Raw genomic sequence first — 14,707 nt, forward strand, 5'->3', positions numbered from 1 at the left:
AGGGGGGGTAGCTACAGGACGGATGTCAGGGGTAGGTTCTTTACCCAGAGGGTGGTGAGGGATTGGAATGCCCTGCCTGCTGCAGTTGTAAATGCGCCTAGTTTGGGGGCGTTTAAGAGATCTATGGATAGGTTTATGGACGAAAAGGGATTGGTATAGGCTAGTGGGTCATTGTTTTTGTAACTGGTCGGCGCAACATCGTGGGCCGAAGGGCCTGTTCTGCGCTGTAATGTTCTATGTTCTATGTTTAATGTTCATCATTATCACCAAGCCCAGCCGTCTTTGTGTCATCCGCAATTAACATCTCAGAAAAGCTTGGACGGGTTCATGGATGAGAGGGGTGTGGAGGGATATGGTCCAAGTGCAGGTCAGCGGGACTAGGCAAAAAATGGTTCGGCACAGCCGAGAAGGGCCAAAAGGCCTGTTTCTGAGCTGTAATGTTCTATGGTTCTAAGGAACTAGAACTCGGGGCTAAAGGGATCGAGGGATATGCAGTGGGGGGGAAGAGGGGGGCAGAGGGGAAAATCAGGATATTGAATGTGATGATCAGCCATGATCAAGATGAATGGTGGAGCAGGCCCGAAGGCCCGAATGGCCTCCCCCCCCCCCCGGCTTCTAAACTTTTCTGACTAATGTTTTCTTAATCTCAGGGCAAGCGAGGTATTTTCCCTGGACTTTAGACCTTGCCTGTGGTGACGGGATCACTGATTTAATCACTGACCTCTCCTCCTCCCCGTCCACATGTAGCAGGATTGGGTCAAAGTCTGAGGAGGAGTGTGCGTGTGCGCCGGTGAGGGGGAGGCGGGGAGGGGGGAGGGGGCCTGCAGGGCAACCTTCGATCACAGACACACAAACACACACACACACACACACACAAGACAGAGAGAGAGAGGGAGAGGGAGAGGGAGATACACCAGGATTGTCCTGTCGGAGTGGGAGTCGGAGATGGAGACATCACGGGCCGGGGGTTACCTGAGCTCTTCCGCCAACTCGCTGTTCAGGTCAGCTGGCTCACCGTGTTTCTAACGTCCTTCCCCTTTCTCTCACGTTGAAAGGGAAGGCGCAGTGTGGCTAGCTCCGCTGCGTCACGGCACCAGGGACCCAGGGTTCGATTCCCCGGCTCGGGGTCACAGTCTGTGTGGAGTTTGCACATTCTCCTCGTGTCTGCATGGGTTTCCCCACCCCGGGCGCTCCAGTTTCCTCCCACAGTCCAAAGACGTGCGGGTTAAGGGTACCTTGGCCTAACCGCGCCGCCGGAGCGCGGCGACTTGGGGGTTTTTAAAGTAACTTCATTGCAGTGTTAATGTAAACCTATGTGTGACTCACAAATAAACATTAAAAGTGTGTGGTGGGCGTGGGGGGGGGGGGTTGGGAGTTCTCCACAGTGTCCCAGAGTGGGAGGGAGGGTGCGATTGTTGACCTATGACCTTCCACACTGTGGGCAGGGGGTGGGTGGGTGGGTGGGCAGAGGGTGGGGGAGCTAAAGAAAGCGTTCATTGGCACATCACAGGTTTTGGGATCTTACCACGCATCGATGGTCTGGTCACCACCCCCCCCACCCACCCCTTTGGCCCAACACACCAACAATGGGCTGACCCAAAGAGCAATGACCCCCTGGTGCCATTCCCCAGCCCACCCCCATCTCCCTCTCCCCCATTAACCGTGCACATCCTTCCACCTCAGGCAAGTGATCCGATTCCAGATCCGATTAATTTGGGGGCAGGGAGGGGAGGGGAGGGGAGGGGAGGGGGGTGGGGAGGTAACTTGCCCCAATGTGGAGGCCCTCACATCTTTCACAAATTTCGAAACCTTTCCTGCACAGTCGGGAGAAGAGTACTGGATTCTAATCAGTGTGGTAACCTTGGGAGTGCAGAGAGAGAGAGAGAGAGAGAGACAGCGCGAGCGCGAGCGGGCGCAGGCGAGAGAGAGAGAGAGAGAGGGGGAGGGATCCCGAGGGGCAGAGGAGAGCAAGAGGGAAGAAGCTGGCGAGAGAGGCAGCCGAGAGGAGCGGGCGAGGGGAGCGGGCGAGGGGACGAGGGGAGGGGACGAGGGGAGCGGGCGAGGGGAAGAGGGAGGGGGAGAGGGGAGCAGGCGAGGGGGTGGGGGGAGCGGGCGAGGGGACAAGGGGAGCAGGCAAGTGGGAGAGGGAAGCAGGCCAGGGGCAGAGGGGAGCAGGCAAGGGGCAGAGGGGGCCACAGGTGAAGGGGAGAGGGGGCAAGAGTAGGGGGAGGGGAGAAGGGGTGAGGGAACGAGGGGAGGAGGGAGAGGGGGGAGACGGGCGGAGCGGGCGAGGGGGGGAGCGGACATTCCAGCCCAGGCAACATCCCGGTGAACCTCCTCTGAACCCTCTCCAGTATAATCACATCCTCCCTGTGGTGTAACAATCAGAACTATATACACTGGTCATAAAATCATAGAATCCTTCAGCCCATCAGGCCTGCAACTGTCCCACCCAGGCCTCACCCACGTATTTACCCTGCTCATCCTTCTAACACTGAGGAGCAGTGGGCCAATCCACCAAACCTGCACATCTTTGGAGTGTGGGAGGGAACTGGAGCACCCGGAGGAAACCCATGCAGACACAGGGGGGGGGAATGTGCAGTCTCCGCACAGACAGGGACCCGAGGCTGGAATTTAACCCAGGTGGCAGACACTGTGAGGCAGCCGTGTTAACCATCGTGCCACCCTCGCTGATCAGGCTGTGGGCCCTGACTCCACTTTCCTGTCCAGGTTTACCGGGCTGATTCCTGGGGGTGGCAGGTCTGTCACATGAGGAGAGGCTAAGCCGGTTAGGATTATATTCACTGGAGTTTAGAAGAGTGAGAGGGGATCTCATAGAAACTTATAAAGCTCTAACAGGTGGTGTGGAGGTGTGGTAGATTGTGAGGAAGGGTGTCATAGTTTGCAGGGTGACTTGGACAGGTTGCAGAGCTGGGCCGAGAGGTGGCGGATGGAGTTTAATGCGGAGAAGTGTGAGGTAATTCATTTCGGTAGGAATAACAGATGTGTTGAGTATAGGGCTAACGGGAGGACTTTGAATACTGTGGATGAACAGAGGGATCTAGGTGTATGTGTACATAGATCCCTGAAAGTTGGGAGTCAAGTAGATAAGGTTGTTAAGAAGGCATACAGTGTCTTGGCGTTTATTGATAGGGGGATTGAATTTAGGAGTCGCAGCGTCATGTTGCAACTGTACACAACTCTGGTGCGGCCGCACTTGGAGTACTGTGTGCAGTTCTGGTCCCCACATTATAGGAAGGATGTAGAGGCTTTGGAGAGGGTGCAGAGGAGGTTTACCAGGATGTTGCCTGGTATGGAGGGGAGGTCCTATGAGGAGAGACTGAGGGATTTAGGGTTGTTTTCGTTGGAAAGAAGGCGGCTAAGAGGGGATCTTATTGAAACATATAAGATGATTAGAGGTTTAGATAGGGTGGATAGTGATAGCCTTTTTCCTCGGATGGAGAAAGCTAGCACGAGGGGGCATGGCTTTAAATTAAGGGGGGGTAGTTATAGGACGGATGTCAGGGGTAGGTTCTTTACCCAGCGGGTGGTGAGGGATTGGAATGCCCTGCCTGCTGCAGTTGTAAATGCGTCTAGTTTGGGGGCGTTTAAGAGATCTATGGATAGGTTTATGGACGAAAAGGGATTGGTTTAGGTTAGTGGGTCATTGTTTTTGTAACTGGTCGGCGCAACATCGTGGGCCGAAGGGCCTGTTCTGCGCTGTAATGTTCTATGTTCTATGTTCTATGTAACAGGGTTAGACAGGGTAGATTCAGAAAGAATGTTTTCGATGGTGGGGGGAGCCCAGAACTAGAATCCAGGAGGAGGCCATTCAGCCCATCGAGTTTGCATCGACAACCATCCCACCCAGGCCCTATCCCCAATGCACCAGTTATTTAGCCTAGTGAGTCCCCCCCGACACTGAGGAGCAATCTAGCACGGCCAAGCCAACTAAGCCGCACATCTTTGGACCGTGGGAGGAAACTGGAGCACCCGGAGGAAACCCACACAGACAATGTGCAGACCCCGCACGGTGACCCAAGGCTGGGAATTGAACCTGGGTCCCTGGTGCTGTGAGGCAGCGGTGCTAATCACTGTGCCACCGTGCTGCCCAGGGAGAGAATTCAAGTTTATTTATTTGTCACAAGTCAGTTTACATTAACACTGCAATGAAGTTACTGTGAAAATCCCCTAGTCGCCACACTCCAGCACCTGTTTGGGAGAATTTAGCACGGCCAATCCACCTAACCTGCACATCTTTGGACACTAAGGGACAATTTAGCATGGCCAATCCACCTAACCTGCACATCTTTGGACACTAAGGGACAATTTAGCATGACCAATCCACCCTAACCTGCACATCTTTGGACACTAAGGGACAATTTAGCACGGCCAATCCACCTAACCTGCACATCTTTGGACACTAAGGGACAATTTAGCACGGCCAATCCGCCTAACCTACACATCTTTGGACACTAAGGGACAATTTAGCACGACCAATCCACCCTAACCTGCACATCTTTGGACACTAAGGGACAATTTAGCACGGCCAATCCACCTAACCTGCACATCTTTGGACACTAAAGGACAATTTAGCACGGCCAATCCACCTAACCTGCACATCTTTGGACACTAAGGGACAATTTAGCACGGCCAATCCACCTAACCTGCATATCTTTGGTCACTAAGGGACAATTTAGCATGGCCAATCCACCTAACCTGCACATCTTTGGACACTAAGGGACAATTTAGCATGGCCAATCCACCTAACCTGCACACGTTTGGAGGTTGGGAGGAAACCGGAGCCCCCGGAGTAGATCCAAGCAGATACAGAAAAAATGTGCAAACTCCACGCTGACAGTGACCCGAGGCTGTTAACTGAACCCGGGTCCTTGACGCTGTGAGGCAGCAGTGCCAACCACTGTGCTGCTAGGGGTCATAGTTTGAGGATACAGGTCAAACCTTTTAGAACTGAGGTGAGGAGAGATTTCTTCACCCAGAGTGTGAGGAATGTGTGGAATTCACTCCCACAGAAAGTAGTTGAGGCCAAAACATTGAGTGATTTCAAGAAGGAATTAGATATAGCTCGTGGGGCTAAAGGGGTGGAAGGATACGGGGACCCGGGGGGGAGGGGGGGGAGGGGGGGGGGAGTGGAGAGAGGAAGGGGAATCAGGATATTGAATTTGATGATCAGCCATGATCATAATGAATGGTGGAGCAGACTCGAAGGGCCAAATGGCCTCCTTCTGCTTCTAGTTTCAGATCATGGTCTGTTCCTGTAGGCTAATGTTTTGTTTTATTTGATTTGATTTATTATTGTCACGTGTATTAGTAAACAGTTAGAAGCATTGTTTCTTGTATACTGCACAGACAAGGCATACTGGTCACAGAGGACATAGCGGAGGAGGAGAGGAGAGGGTGCAGAATGTAGTGTTACAGTCACAGCCAGGGTGTAGAGAAAGAGCAACTTAATGCGAGGTAGGTCCATTCAAAAGTCTGACGGCAGCAGGGAAGAAGCTGTTCTTGAGTCGGTCGGTGCGTGACCGCAGCCTTTTGTATCTTTTCCTCAACGGAAGAAGGTGGAAGAGGGAATGCATGGGGTTCTTAATTATGCTGGCTGCTTTGCCGAGACAGTGTAGGCAGAGTCAATGGATGGGAGGCTGGTTTGAGTGATGGACTTGTCTGATGTTGAGGGACTTAGAAGAACAGGGGATTAATGGCCTTGACGGAGCTGTTATTGAAACATTGAGTGTGTGTGTGTGTGTGTGTGTGGGGGGGGGGGGGGGGGGTGAGGGGAAGGGGGTGGGGAAGGATGGAGCTTGAACAAAGACAATGAAATTTGGAGGTCATGGTGTTATCTGACCCTCTGCTTCCTCTCTCTGACCCCAGGTCGGTTTCTTCCGTGGGTTCGGAGCTGAGCCGGAGACTGCGGACCTACACGCTGCCCCAGAGAGCCTTCCGGATCTGTAATCACGATCGCTCCATCCGGAAGGGGGTGACGGCCGGGACACTGGGGGAGCTCATCAATAAGGTAGGTCCAGAGGGTTAAGGAAGGGTGGAGGGAGGGGGCTGTTGTACATGTGCACATACAGACACACACAGGCAAATCACACAAACACTCATATCACACACACACCATAGAAGCAGAGAATCCCTACAGTGCAGAAAGAGGCCATTCAGCCCATCAAGTGTGCACCAATTCTCAGAGTCTGCATCTTACCCAGTCTCACTGCCCACCGCCCCCCCTCCCCCCCCATCCGACCGATCTCTGCACATTTACCATGGCCAATCCATCTAACCTGCACATCTTTAACACAAAGGGGCAATTTAGCATGGCCAATCCATCTAACCCGCACATCTTTGGACTGTGGAAGGAAACTGGAGCACCACGCAGACACAGGGGAGAACGTGCAAGCTCCACTCAGTGACCCGAGGGTGGACTTGAACCCGGGTCCCTGGCTCTGTGAGGCATCTGCTGTGTCACCCCTAATGCAAGACTTTTCTTCCTCCCCCCACCTTTCAATCACTAGTGTACACGCAATGTAAGTAGCCGTAGTCCCAGGTCACCGTAAGCTGCTCTGTGGTGATTTAACCTGAGGATCACCAAACTTCCAGCGAGAGGCAAGGTCATCTCAAAGCAAGAAGCCATCTCCCTGGCCCTGCATTCAACGCTGGAACACCGAGATAACAAAAGACTCCTATTTATTGACTACAGCTCAGCTTTCACCACCATTATTCCTACAAAACTCATCTCCAAACTCTGTGGCCTGGGCCTCGGCACCTCCCTCTGCGACTGGATCCTGAACTTCCTAACTCACAGACCACAATTAGTGAGGATAGGCAACACCTCCTCCACGATCATCCTCAACATCGGTGCCCCGCAAGGCTGTGCTTTCAGCTCCCAACTATACTCCTTATACAGTAAGAAGTCTCATAACACCAGGTTAAAGTCCAACAAGTTTATTTGATAGTAAACCCACAAGCTTTCGGAATTGCTGTTCCTTTGCCAGGTGAGCGGGGAGTTCTGGTCAGAAACAGGGCATATAAAGACACACACAGTTTACGGAATACAGATTAGAATGCAAATCTTTACATGCAAAGTCTTAAAGGTGCAGACAGTGTGAGTGGAGATAGCATTAAGCATAGGTTAAAGAGATGTGGATTGTCTCCAGACAGGACAGTAAGTGAGATGTTACAAGCCCAGGCAAGTCATGGGGGTTACAGATAGTGCGACATGAACCCAAGATCCCGGTTGAGGCCGTCCTCATGTGTGCGGAACTTGGCTATCAGTTTCTGCTCAACAACTCTGCGCTGTTGTGTGTCGTGAAGGCCGCCTTGGAGAACGTTTACCCGAAGATCAGAGGCGAAATGCCCGTGACTGCTGAAGTGTTCACCAACAGGAAGGGAACAGTCTTGCCTGATGATTGTCAAGTGGTGTTCACTCATCCGTTGTCATAGCTTCTGCATGGTCTCCCCACTGTACCATGCTTCAGGACATCCTTTCCTGCAACGTATCAGGTAGAACATAGAACATAGAACATAGAACATAGAACATAGAACATTACAGCGCAGAACAGGCCCTTCGGCCCACGATGTTGCGCCGACCAGTTACAAAAACAATGACCCACTAGCCTATACCAATCCCTTTTCGTCCATAAACCTATCCACAGATCTCTTAAACGCCCCCAAACTAGGTGCATTTACAACTGCAGCAGGCAGGGCATTTCAATCCCTCACCACCCTCTGGGTAAAGAACCTACCCCTGACATCCGTCCTATAACTACCACCCCTTAATTTAAAGCCATGCCCCCTCGTGCTAGCTTTGTCCATCCGAGGAAAAAGGCTATCACTATCCACCCTATCTAAACCTCTAATCATCTTATACGTTTCAATAAGATCCCCTCTTAGCCTCCTTCTTTCCAGCGAAAACAACCCCAAATCCCTCAGTCTCTCCTCATAGGACCTCCCCTCCATACCAGGCAACATCCTGGTAAACCTCCTCTGCACCCTCTCCAAAGCCTCTACATCCTTCCTGTAATGTGGGGACCAGAACTGCACACAGTGCTCCAAGTGCAGCCGCACCAGAGTTGTGTACAGTTGCAACATGACGCTGCGACTCCTAAATTCAAACCCCCTACCAATAAACGCCAAGACACCGTATGCCTTCTTAACAACCTTATCTACTTGATTCCCAACTTTCAGGGATCTATGTACACATACACCTAGATCCCTCTGCTCCTCCACACTGTTCAAAGTCCTCCCGTTAGCCCTATACTCAACACATCTGTTACTCCTACCGAAATGAATTACCTCACACTTCTCCGCATTAAACTCCATCCGCCACCTCGCGGCCCAGCTCTGCAACCTGTCTAAGTCACCCTGCAAACTATGACACCCTTCCTCACAATCTACCACACCTCCGACTTTGGTGTCATCAGCAAACTTACTAATCCACCCAACTATACCCTCATCCAGATCATTAATAAAAATTACAAACAGCACAATGTTGGCCGAGTTGCAAGAGCATGTACCATGTACCTGGTGGATGGTATTCTCACGTGAGATGATGGTATCCATGTCGATGATCCGGCAGGTCTCGCAGAAGTTGCCGTGGCAGGGTTGTGTGGTGTTGTGGTCACTGTTCTCCTGAAGGTGGGTAGTTTGCTGTGGACAATGGTCTGTTTGAGATTGTGGTGTTGTTTGAAGGCAAGAAGTGGGGGTGTGGGGATGGCCCTGGCGAGATCTTTGTCTTCATCAATGATATGTTGAAGTCTCTGGAGAAGATGTCGTAGCTTCTCCGCTCCGGGGAAGTACTGGACGACGAAGGGTACTCTGTCCACCGTGTCCCGTGTTTGTCTTCTGAGGAGGTCGGTGTGGTTTTACGCTGTGGCGCATCGGAACTGTCAATCGGTGAGTCGAGCGCCATATCCTGTTCTCATGAGGGCATCTTTTAGCATCTGGAGATGTCTGTTGTGATGCTCCTCATCTGAGCAGATCCTGTGTGTACGGAGGGCTTGTCCATAGAGGATGGCTTCTTTAACATGTTCGAACAAGACTTCTTCACTGCACAGGACCTTCAACCAATGCTGTACACTAGATACATTGATGACATTTTCTTCCTTTGGAGTCATGGTGAACAATCACTGAAACAACTATATGATGACATCAACAAGTTCCATCCCACTATCAGACTCACCATGGACTAATCTCCAGAATCGGTTGCGTTCTTGGACACACGCATCTCTATCAAGGACGGTCACCTCAGCACCTCACTGTACCGCAAGCCCACAGACAACCTCACAATGCTCCACTTCTCCGGCTTCCACCCTAAACACGTTAAAGAAGCCATCCCCTATGGACAAGCCCTCCGTATACACAGGATCTGCTCAGATGAGGAGGATCACAACAGACATCTCCATACGCTGAAAGATGCCCTCGAACAGGATATGGCGCTCGACTCATGGATCGACAGTTCCAATGCACCACAACAAAAAACTGCTCCGATCTCCTCAGAAGACAAACACGGGACACGGTGGACAGAGTACCCTTCATCGTCCAGTACTTCCCTGGAGCGGAGAAGCTACGACATCTTCTCTGGAGACTTCAACATGTCATTGATGAAGACAAACATCTCGCCAAGGTTATCCCCACACCCCCACTTCTCACCTCCAAACAACCCCACAACCCCAAACAGACCATTGTCCACAGCAAACTACCCAGCCTTCAGGAGAACAGTGACCACAACACCACACAACCCTGCCACAGCAACCTCTGCAAGACCTGCCGGATCATCAACACGGATGCCATCATCTCACATGGGAACACCATCCACCAGGTACATGGTACATACTCTTGCAACTCGGCCAATGTTGTCTACCTGATATGCTCAGTAAAAAGTCTGACAACACCAGGTTTTAGTTCAACCTATTTATTTGATAATAGACTCACAAGGCTTGTGAGTCTATTATCAAATAAATAGGTTGGACTAAAACCTGGTGTTGTCAGACTTTTTACTGTGTTTACGCCAGTCCAACGCCAGCATACCCACATCATACCTGATATGCTGCAGGAAAGGATGTCCTGAAACATGGTACACTGGGGAGACCACGCAGATGCTACGACAATGGATAGATGAACATCGCTTGACAATCACCAGACAAGAGTGTACTCTTCCTGTTGGTGAACACTTCAGCAGTCACGGGCATTCGGCCTCTGATCTTCGGGTAAGCGTTCTCCAAGGCGGCCTTCACAACACACGACAGCGCAGAGTCGCTGAGCAGAGACTGATAGCCAAGTTCTGGACGGCCTCAACCAGGATCTTGGGTTCACGTCACACTATCCGTAACCCCCACGATTTGCCTGGGCTTGCAACATCTCACTAACTGTCCTGTCTGCAGACAATACACATCTCTTTAACCTATGCTTAATGCTATCTCCACTCACATTGTCTGTACCTTTTAAGACTTAATTAGCTGTAAAGATTCGCATTCCAATCAGTATTCTGTAAATTATGCGTGTCTTTATATGCCCTGTTTGTGATCATAGAACATAGAACACTACAGCACAAACAGGCCCTTCGGCCCACGAGTTGCGCCGATCACATCAACACCTACCAATCTATAGACCTATCTATAACCCCCAATCCCATTAAACCCCATATACTCATCCAGAAGTCTTTTAAAAGACCCCAGCGAGTTCGCCTCCACCACCACTGACGGCAGCCGATTCCATTCACTCACCACCCTGAGTGAAAAATTTACCCCTAACATCACTTCTGTACTTTCCTCCCCGCACCTTAAATCTGTGATCAGAACTCCCCACTCACCTGACAAAGGGGCAGAGCCCCAAAAGCTAGTGGGTTTACTACCAGATAAACCTGTTGGACTCCAATCTGGTGTTGTGAGACTTCTTACTGTGTTTAACTCAGTCCAACGCCGGCATCTCCACGTCATACTTCTTGTACACCGATGACTGTGCGGCCAAATTCCTCTCCAACTCAATTTTCAAGTTGGCTGATGACACCACCATTGTGGTTTTGATCACTAAGGGGCAATTAGGCATGGCCAATCCACCTAACCAGCATATATTTGGACTGTGGGAGGAAACCGGAGCAGACGGAGGAAACCCATGCAGATACAGGGAGAACGTGCAAATGCCGCACAGCGATGCATGGCTGGAATCGAACCCGGCTCCCTGACACTGTGAGGCAGCGGTTATAATCACAGTGCCACTGACAGTTTCGCGGTCATCATTACTGGGATTAGTGCCGTACGTTCCAGATTTTGTCAATTAAAGTCTGCTCTTCCACCCAGCCGTCCTCGGTGGGGTTCGAAGCTGGGTCTCCAGGTTGTGAGGCTGCCGTTAGCCCCTCAGCCTCCCTGGAAATTGGGCCGGGGTGCTGGAGGGGAACTAAACCGGCGACGGAATCGGGCAGCAACGGGACCGCAGAGAACCAGTGGGCAGGGTTTTGAGGGGGCCGAAGGGCCTCGTCTTCTTTGCTGGACGTGAGCAATGACCGCGTGTGTACTGATTGCTGTGTTTCCCCCACCACCATCTCCCCCTTCATATTCTCCCACCACCCTGCCCTACCTTACCCCAACCCGCAGGCACTCGATGCTCTCCTCATCACAGGAGCCATCAGCCTCGTCCTGGAAGAGGATGGGACGATGGTGGACAGCGACGACTTCTTCGAGCACCTGGATGATGACACCATACTCATGGTGCTACAGAAGGGCCAGCGGTGGCAATCACCTAAGGTACGTAAGTCAGGGAATGGGATCCCCCCCCGCCCACCACCCCAGGAAACTAGGGTGACCCCCAAAAATGGAAAGGACGCTGGGAGTGGACGGGAGAGGGGATCTGCTGGAGATCAAAGCAGAGGTTGGCCCATTGACTCTGCTCCACCCATTTCATGACTGATCCCATGTGATAATCAGGGAGCGTTTGATGGGGGGGACAGTGTAGAGGGAGCTTTACTCTGTATCTAACCCTGTGCTGTACCTGTCCTGGGAGTGTTTGATGGGGGGACAGTGTAGAGGGAGCTTTACTCTGTATCTAACCCCGTGCTGTACCTGTCCTGGGAGTGTTTGATGGGGGACAATGTAGAGGGAGCTTTACTCTGTATCTAACCTCGTGCTGTACCTGTCCTGGGAGTGTTTGATGGGGACAGTGTAGAGGGAGCTTTACTCTGTATCTAACCCCGTGCTGTATCTGTCCTGGGAGTGTTTGATGGGGGGGACAGTGTAGAGTGAGCTTTACTCTGTATCTAACCCATAACTCTGAGGTGTCTGTTGTTTCAGAGAGGGATGGTTTCTTACTCATTGACCCAGAAACCCAAAAACACTAAAGACATCGCTCGAATCACCTTTGACATCTACAAGCTCAACCCCAGGGATCTCTTTGGCTCCCTCAACGTCCGCGCCACCTTTTACGGACTCTATTCCATGACATTTGACATCAAGTGTATGGGTCCCAAGAAAGTCATCAGGTAAGCTGGCATTCTGGTCCTTAAATCTGTGAATGTGATCGGGGTGGGGTAGATGAGCGCAGGGCAACGGGTGACCCAATCATCCAACAGCATTATTTTAATATTGCTGAAAAGAGACAGGTTGTCAAAGTTTTTCTTCTTGCTCTCATCTGCGCCAACCACAAGAAGCCAAATTTAAAATCTCTCACCACAATTCATACCGCGGGAGAAAAAAAAAAGCAGCTGAGGCGTTGCTGCAGAGAAACTAAAGGGAGGGATACCTACCAGCTCCCCGGGACAAAGGGGCTGGACACGGTCACCCTTGCCCCAGGGATGACTGTGTTGCACACAGCAAGATCCCAAGGGCAACAGCAACGGATTGGGGGGGACACTTGCCCAGATTTTGACGATGGTTTAAGAGGGGTTAACATTGACCCTCCCCTCTCCACCCCCCCCAAGGGGAACGCTCTGTCCGTTCCTCTGCCGTGGATGGCTGCGGGACATCCTATGGGGCGGACCCCATAGTGAATCAGTAGGGTGGGGTCTCCCTGAGAGCCGGCTTTGGTTTTAATGCTGAGGGGCGGAGAGGTAACACACCGCACCGGCAGCGGATCTGACTCGGGTCTAACACAAGCCGTGTTTGGTAGGAAGGATTATTACTTACGTGGAGAAAAACTGCAGCAGGCGACGGTGCAGAGGGACCTCGGGGTCCTTGTGCATGAGTCGCAAAAACCCAGCTTGCAGGTGCAGCAGGTGGTCAGGAAGGCAAATGGGATGCTGGCCTTCATAGCGAGGGGGATTGAATATAAAAGTAGGGAGGTCTTGCTGCGGCTGTATAGGGCATTGGTGAGGCCGCAGCTGGAGTACTGTGTGCAGTTTTGGGCGCCGTACTTACACAAGGATATTTTGGCCTTGGAGGGAGTGCAGAGGAGGTTTACTAGGCTGATACCGGAGTTGAGGGGGTTGAGCTATGAGGAGAGGCTGAATAAACTAGGCTTGTACTCGTTAGAGTTTAGAAGAATGAGGGGAGATCTCATTGAGACGTATAAGATGATGAATGGGATGGATAGGATAGAGGTGGAGAGACTCTTCCCGCTCAGAAAGGACAGTAGGACTAGGGGGCACAGCCTCAAGATAAAGGGGGGGCGCGGTTTAGAACGGAGTTGAGGAGGAACTTCTTCACTCAAAGGGTGGTGAATCTCTGGAATTCTCTGCCCGTTGAAGTGGTGGAGGCTGCCTCACTAAATATTTTTAAGACGCGGGTTGATGGGTTTTTGATAGGAGAGGGGATTAAGGGTTATGGGGAGAGGGCGGGAAAGTGGAACTGAGCAGCGACAGATCAGCCATGATCTTATTGAATGGCGGGGAAGGCTCGAAGGGCTAGATGGCCTACTCCTGCTCCTATTTCTTATGTTCTTACGTCTTTGCTTCATTCCCTGCAGGGAGATGCTCAGAGCCGCCTCCTCGCTGATGTACGGGGTGGGACAGGTCCTGGTGACTGCTTCATCCTTTGTCCGGCGTCTGGTTGAGGGAAGTGACCACGTGGCGGAGTACTATGACTGATTGTGTGTCTGTATGTAAACAGTTCAAACACATACACACACACACACACACCACGCACGCGCGCACACACACGCACAGGGGGAGACAATAGTCGAGTGGTATTATCGCTAGACCATTAATCCAGAAACTCAACGAATGTTCTGGGGGACCCGGGTTCGAATCCTGCCACGGCGGGTGATGGAATTTGAATTCAATAAAAAATATCTGGAATTAAGAATTTATTGGTGACGGTGAAATCATTGTCGGAAAAACCCATCTCGTTCACTAATGTCCTTCAGAGAAGGAAATCTGCTGTCCTTACCCGGTCTGGCCTACATGTGACTCCAGATTCCATCATCACCACCCCCCGCCCCCCCCCCCCCCCGTACCCAAGTGTGGTTGACTCTTAACCGACTCCCTCCCTCGTGCCTCCAACACGGCTAAGTGAGACACTCAGTTCAAACGGGCAATTAGGGATGGACAACAAATATTGGGGTCCAACCAGTAATGCACACACACATATGCGGGCCAGAAGGAACAGGAGCAGGAGCAGGTCATCAGGCCCTTCAAGCCTTCCGGTACCCATCTCCCCGGAGATCAATAAAAACCTTTTATTGTGCAACTTGGTCCCTTTGACCAGACGATAAAAAAAAATTACCGACAGAACGCCTCGCCAGCTAAACCACCAACCTCTCACTC

General features: G+C 51.6%; 1 protein-coding gene across 1 annotated transcript; it reads left to right on the forward strand.

Moving 5' to 3' along the window:
* Positions 1-856: 856 nt before the first annotated feature.
* Positions 857-14,074, forward strand: cideb (cell death inducing DFFA like effector b). The gene is made up of 5 exons (XM_080185158.1): positions 857-1,001; positions 5,890-6,031; positions 11,607-11,756; positions 12,300-12,487; positions 13,909-14,074. The coding sequence occupies exons 1-5, from the start codon at positions 946-948 to the stop codon at positions 14,027-14,029; spliced, it is 657 nt and encodes a 218-aa protein (XP_080041284.1). The 5' UTR covers positions 857-945; the 3' UTR covers positions 14,030-14,074.
* The last annotated feature ends 633 nt before the right edge of the window (positions 14,075-14,707 follow it).

This window comes from Carcharhinus amblyrhynchos, unplaced genomic scaffold, assembly GCF_965287045.1.
Source record: "Carcharhinus amblyrhynchos unplaced genomic scaffold, sCarAmb.v2.hapA chromosome_1306, whole genome shotgun sequence".
NCBI lineage: Eukaryota > Metazoa > Chordata > Chondrichthyes > Carcharhiniformes > Carcharhinidae > Carcharhinus > Carcharhinus amblyrhynchos.

Bases quoted from the DNA above. Each gene is read 5' to 3' on its own strand.
- cideb (XM_080185158.1), top strand. From the start codon at position 946: ATGGAGACATCACGGGCCGGGGGTTACCTGAGCTCTTCCGCCAACTCG. The intron at 6,032-11,606 runs GTAGGTCCAGAG...CCCAACCCGCAG, and splicing joins TGGGGGAGCTCATCAATAAG to GCACTCGATGCTCTCCTCAT. The intron at 11,757-12,299 runs GTACGTAAGTCA...CTGTTGTTTCAG, and splicing joins AGCGGTGGCAATCACCTAAG to AGAGGGATGGTTTCTTACTC.